The 6,066-nt window shown below is 37.6% G+C and overlaps 2 protein-coding genes across 2 annotated transcripts; one reads left to right on the top strand and one right to left on the bottom strand.

The window, feature by feature from the left end:
* The first annotated feature begins 1,797 nt into the window (after positions 1–1,797).
* LOC107222650 lies at positions 1,798–3,897 on the top strand. The gene is made up of 2 exons (XM_015662096.2): positions 1,798–2,091; positions 2,240–3,897. The coding sequence occupies exons 1-2, from the start codon at positions 1,956–1,958 to the stop codon at positions 2,755–2,757; spliced, it is 654 nt and encodes a 217-aa protein (XP_015517582.2). The 5' UTR covers positions 1,798–1,955; the 3' UTR covers positions 2,758–3,897.
* On the bottom strand, positions 3,342–5,146 carry LOC107222649. The gene is made up of 4 exons (XM_015662095.2): positions 4,941–5,146; positions 4,763–4,829; positions 4,351–4,688; positions 3,342–4,267 (listed from the first exon to the last, which is right to left on the bottom strand). Exons 1-4 carry the CDS (start codon positions 4,969–4,971, stop codon positions 4,005–4,007), a joined length of 699 nt encoding a protein of 232 aa, XP_015517581.1. The 5' UTR covers positions 4,972–5,146; the 3' UTR covers positions 3,342–4,004.
* Between the last annotated feature and the right edge of the window lie 920 nt (positions 5,147–6,066).

Genomic DNA, 6,066 nt, shown 5'->3' with positions numbered 1-6,066 from the left:
CTCGGGCACCTGCGCCACTCCGATATTCTTTCTCAAATGTGACATTCAGTGCCATCTTGCGATTGTTTTTCAATTCTTCTCCGATCCCTCCGGAAAAACGTTTTCGTATCGCCGATATAGTAGATCTATATCTGACACGAAACACGTTTTTGGAACTAATTTTCAACATAATTCAGAAAGCTTGGATGCTAAAACCTTACCGTAAAACATTATTTGTCATCTGTTGATCCATTTCTATCGCAGGGCAGAATAAGGATTTACTCGATCGGATAGGTTTTAAGCGATACTGTTCATTCGGAAGATCTGTGCTGAAGCATTATACAAAAATCAGTTTGAATTGGGTCAAATTAATGTCGAATTTTAATATGCTGCATATGATGCATCGTCTCATTATCAAATGCTTTTGCAAAAATCGTTCTCTAAATTTCAAATGAAAATTAAAAATTCTAGCCTGGTATCAACCTGTGTCATGTCGTCGAAATTCAAATCAAGCTTGTGAATGGCGAAAATGGAAACGAATATTCTCAGATACCTAATTTCGAAAACATTGATTGAATGCAAACTCATAGTAGACCATTTGCGCGGACATTACAGTTCTGAATGGAACAGCTCGTTTAGTTTCTTGTGACGAATTTCTACATTTGTCAAATAAATATATGCTATCTTCACTTCTGTACCTGCTTCAAACTTCAGACCCACAAATATGGCCAAGAATATTGTCACACTATTTCGATTGAAATTTTAAATGCTTTCATTACTCGGAGTGGATACTACGAGTCACAGTTATGTGATAGGTAAAATGATTATCAGAAGCTTTGATTTGTTTGCAGAAATTTGAAAACATTCCAGTGAGTTATCGTAATATTATTATAACGCGCTCAAACCCTATGCTGGACGTGTCATTTTATTTTTTATTCCTTGTACAATATCGTGTTTGTTTTCATAGATGATCTTCAATCACGAGCAGCATGTTTAACGAAAAACAGTCACCAGCTTACATTAAAAAATTGCGGAGACAGAGGTTCTTTTTATTAGGACTGAGCGGTATTATCGGTTGCGGTATAATCGCAGAATATCTGAATTTTCACAACCAAGTACGATGCATAAGAGATAATAATAAAACATCGCCCGTTCACTGACTTATACACGATGCGAAATTGATTGTTTAATACTTCTGAATTACGACTGTCTCTTTTAGGTTGTTAAGTACACGCAGTCAGTTGCATATCGCGAGATTCAAGAAGCCAAAAAAGACTATACCGCCGAACTGATGAAAAGGAATCAACGATTGTTCACAACGGATCATCGTGATCCAACGTCGCAAAAATAAAACGGACAAACAATAGAAGCGAGGCAATTAAAAAAATCATAGAAATTTTGATGAAATGGCTTTTTGTTTATCCACAAAAAAATCTATTCGGAATATATTACAAGAGAACCGGAATACTTTTTGTCGCTATTCGCATCCTTACTTATCAATATGTTGCGCCTTATTGTAGGCAACCTAAAGTACACAGCGATTTTGAATGCGCAATCGTTGACAGATGACTTGAAAGATGATTACCCCTGTGAAAATTTCGTGATTAGGTTAATACGATGAAGTTTATTCTGCGATAAGTTCACATTGTCTCGTTAATCCTTGTGTTCGCTAAGAAAGGTCCAACTTCCGAAATTACGATGAAATAACTGAATAACTGTTCGTGCCAGGCTTCTGTTTGGCGCCACTTACGTTAAACTTGGGAACCAAAATTGGGTGTTATCACTGATTCATGTCCTGAGAATCGAATGAACGAGCGTGCGTAGTACGTAGCGACAGTCGCGACAGTAGTACGGTTGTATTGCGCGTCCTGACACTGCGCGTGTTTGACGTGCAAATTGGGTATTGTTGATAAGAGTAAAGTGCGCAAGAAAAAGTCTCGTAGCGCAATTAGTACTTAAGGATATAGCAAAAAGAGATGGGAAAAACGATAATTGGAAAATGCGCGGTATTGTGTACGGCGATAGGTTTCATTACCCTATTAATCGCGTTTACCACACCCAATTGGATAGAGACAGACGGTACATTGGAGAGGCCAAAATTAGTAAAAATCGGTACGTATGCAAGATACAAAACAGACAAAAACGCGTCGATATATGATAAGTTGAGTATAAAAATGAAACTGAACCCATCGTCGAGGCATGACACATTTTACAGAGGAAAATGTAAATGGCAATTAAAATCGATGCGCACCTTTTGTAGGACTTTGGCAGGTATGCTTCCAAGGTCCCCAGGATATGAAACACTTCTTCGAGTCGACCAGGTCCTACGGTTGTTTCTGGGTCTTTGAGGACCTCTACTACGACATCTTTGAGACTTTCAACATTAAGATGCCGAGCTCCTTTATTGCGGCGCAGTTCTTCTTCACTCTCTCCATGACGCTGCTTTTCATCAGCGGCGGCTTGGCCACTCTGTTCACTTGTTGTTCCCAACACCACAACAAGTACCAGCTACTCCTCCAGGCAACTGGCTCGATCTTGTTGCTTGCCGGAGTCTGCGAGATGATCGCAATTAAGATATTTGTCACCGAAGACAAGGCTTACTACTGGCTGCCGGACTGGGAGCACAACGTTCTAAGCTGGTCTTTCATCCTCGCTGCTATCAGCTGTGTATTTACAACCTTTTCAGGTGTCCTATTTTTTGCTGATGCCAGGAGGCACAGAATTACCTTGATACAAATAATACAGCAACGACATTACACGCCTAGTACTACAATTTAGGTTTTTAAAAATAGTAACAGAGAAGCTAGATAGTAAGAGAGTGATGTGGATATGTGACGCACAAATATTTTTGTACTCATTTTACTTATACTTCAAGATCTGAGACATATCAAGTATTTGCTTTTTATTTCTATCTCATTATTTTTTTTTTTTTTTTTTTTTTCGGAAGATGAACTTTACAAATGCTCAGAATTTTGAAAAGATACGATAGGCCTTAGCCTGTAATACCTGATCACAGTCCCGACTGGCTTCATGCTGATTGATCTGCACTGAATCTTTATTTACAAGAGGCTTTGACTCGACGGTTACGTGATAATTATAATGTGCCTTGACCTTGGTCGTACATGTGCTCACGTATGTAAAAATATTGTATCTATTATTTATTTATTGCATATTTTTTTTCTCAAGAATAAAAAACATTAGAGTCTCATATATTATGTACACAGTTTGTTGTAAATAAGAATGTCAGGAACATTTTCAATTGAAATTTGACACACTCGTGTAACTGTTATTAATTTTTTACTTCTGTCACATATATTATGTGAGAATTATTTCTAAATAATGTTTTCATTTTGTAATCAAGCTACTCACCAGCAATATGTATTTTCGTATTAATACTCATTGTACATTTGTAAGTAGGGTAGCTAAGTTACATCTCAAGTCTGATGACGGAATAGTATTTCCCCATAAAAAATTAATAATCTTGTTTCGAAAATATATTTAACGTAATATGTTTGTATACGTATCATACACATGTATATTAGTTTGAAAAATTAATTTAGTTTATTTTTCTATGTATGTATATTTTTTTTTCAAGCATAGAAATTCCGCATAGAGGAAATATAATAAAAAGAATGAATAATTTATAAAAATTTTGTCAATATAGTTATTCACTAATCTATGCTACCAGTGTTTAAAACAGGTATATATTATTTTTCGCTCACTCACCATAGTCTCGACTCTCTAGTGTGTTAATACAAGAGATTCTTGATTCAGAAAAAACACAAAAATTTGTTTACGATTAATACATAATTGTCAGAGAATCAACGTCCGTTGATTATACTGCATCATATGTAAATGTGTATAAAATACTTTAAAATCGTGCGTAAAAATATTACTTAAAAAATAACGCATCATTACTATCGATAAAAAAATTTATAGTTATATATATGTATATTTATTTATAAAGTGTAAAAATGGACGGAGTCAATTTTCCTTGGAAATTATTGGATGATTATATGATCAATTTATATATAACCAGTGCGATGCATGCCGTGATGGCTCTGAGGAGTGGGATGCATTTGCATGACTAAATTGCGTGACTGAACACGCATTTTGTAACCCATGCGAGCATCGAGGTATAGAAAGAAGGCGGCAAAAGCATGGAACATGAAAGATATAACAGCAAAAGCGTAGGACCAGGAAAGATGATTGAAGTTCGGATACATGAGCCAGTCTCTGCGCCAGCACTGTCCCCCAAATACGGAAACGGCCATGAACAACGACACAGCTGTAAAGAAAACAGGAAGTTTGAGAAAATCGACGACGAGATTCAACCGTTTCAATCAATGTTATCGTAGGGAAGATTCTGACCAGTTATTGCGTTGAACACACAGGCGATGGAGCTAAGTATCCATTCGTATCTGAGAACGAACTGTAGCGGCCACCTGATGAGTACTAGAGCGATTATTGCCTGGCTAGAGAAAGAGTAAAGTAACCCAATCGTGACGAATCCCTGAACCGCCATGAGCCACGGGGGCAGAAGCCACTCTCTAATGACGTAGTAGTAATGAGAAAAGACATGGTGACACCCGTTGAACAGTTCAGGAAACTGGTAGGCAGGGTGGCGATAGTCGCTGAAGCAGTAAGTCCAGAGTCCCATATTTTTGAATTCGCTGAAAGTCTCCTCGTATGACTCGAGCCAGTATGGACTAAAAGCAAAGTGAAAATCAGTGCGTGAAGTCAATTAGTAAAATGAGTGACGATCAACCGGTAGTTAATTTACCTGGTAAAAGCCATGAGGAGCATCAGTCCAGCGACGTAAGTAACGAGGCCACCGAACACGAGAGCGTCTGGAAGAGAAAAGAATTTCATAAATAGCTTTTGCATGCTGCAACTAGTCATCAACCATAACCGTTATACATTTGAATTATCTGTCAATAGAAATATCTTCAAATACGCACTCGAGGCTCGATGATAATCTTTCATCTCCATCCTGACGTTGTGCGTCGGGACCCTGGTCTCCTCCACGGGGTACAAACACCTGTTAAAACAGTTCGAAATTCAATTGTTTACTAGAATACTACAAAGTGCGGTCCGTGATGCATGTAAAATAGACGACGCTCGTCGACGGTCGCCACGCCTTGTCCACGGATCATGCAGTGTTTAGATTCACCATTCAGTAATGAGCGTGAGCACGGTGAGCGTGAGTGATGACCCTTTCACGCAACTTTGCCAACCTATCAGAAGAATATTTTTTAAATGGCGCCAAAACAATTATGCAGATTTCTTATTTCTATGGAACCACAATGATTCTTCAGATGTTTCAATGGCGCTACAATAATTCTTCATATTTCTCATTTTCAAGAGTGTTGTTTGATGGTATTGAAACTCCATAAATACAGGAATACATAATATACTTCATTTTATCGATTTATAACATGGACAATTTTCTTAGAAATATATAATGATAATTACAGAACGAGGTAAGACAGGCAGATTTATATTCTAAATCTAAACTGTAAGTATAAATATATTAGGAACTTTTACTTATAAAATGTGATTTTATTTTTAATATTTAGGACCACCAGCTGATTAAATAAGTGCATTTGACAATTGCAGACGCTATCTAATCGGTGCACATTTTCTCAGGAACGTCACAATTGGTTGATTTTTAGTCTATTGTTTCGATTTTACAGACAATATTTAGAGATTTCGCTATCAGTCTTGACATTATGCCAGAGATCTTCAGATTTTCTTCACATCCGTGCCTAAACGATAATATTTCTTAATAAAAATACAACGTTTTGTTTTTCTTTAAACGGACCCTAATCTATTTTGAGGTTTAAAGAAATTTCTTCCGGGTTGGCAACGCCGGACGACGCTCGAACGACGATTCTCGCGTTTCGAGTTATCGTCGATAGTCGTGGTCGATCCAAGGATCTCTGTCGCTCGATCGGTAACAAAAATTGAGATCGAGATTACCGCCGGTCGGTAACACGGTCATCGATCGAGAAATATCGGACATACCCCACTCGGTTCTGATACTCGTAAACGATACGTCGATGAACATCGATTAGAAGGGTCCAG

The sequence above is a fragment of the Neodiprion lecontei genome, chromosome 3, assembly GCF_021901455.1.
Source record: "Neodiprion lecontei isolate iyNeoLeco1 chromosome 3, iyNeoLeco1.1, whole genome shotgun sequence".
Classification (NCBI taxonomy): Eukaryota; Metazoa; Arthropoda; class Insecta; order Hymenoptera; family Diprionidae; genus Neodiprion; species Neodiprion lecontei.
The sequence above is the reverse complement of the archived record's forward strand: the minus strand, read 5'-3'. Positions and strand labels throughout refer to the sequence as shown.

What these genes read in the sequence shown, in the direction of transcription:
- LOC107222650 (XM_015662096.2), top strand. Translation starts at nt 1,956, where the DNA reads ATGGGAAAAACGATAATTGGAAAATGCGCGGTATTGTGTACGGCGATA. An exon ending in GCCAAAATTAGTAAAAATCG is followed by an intron (nt 2,092 to 2,239) that starts GTACGTATGCAA and finishes CACCTTTTGTAG; the next exon opens with GACTTTGGCAGGTATGCTTC.
- LOC107222649 (XM_015662095.2), bottom strand. Translation starts at nt 4,971, where the DNA reads ATGGAGATGAAAGATTATCATCGAGCCTCGA. An exon ending in AGATTATCATCGAGCCTCGA is followed by an intron (nt 4,830 to 4,940) that starts GTGCGTATTTGA and finishes TTTCTCTTCCAG; the next exon opens with ACGCTCTCGTGTTCGGTGGC. An exon ending in CTCCTCATGGCTTTTACCAG is followed by an intron (nt 4,689 to 4,762) that starts GTAAATTAACTA and finishes CTTTGCTTTTAG; the next exon opens with TCCATACTGGCTCGAGTCAT.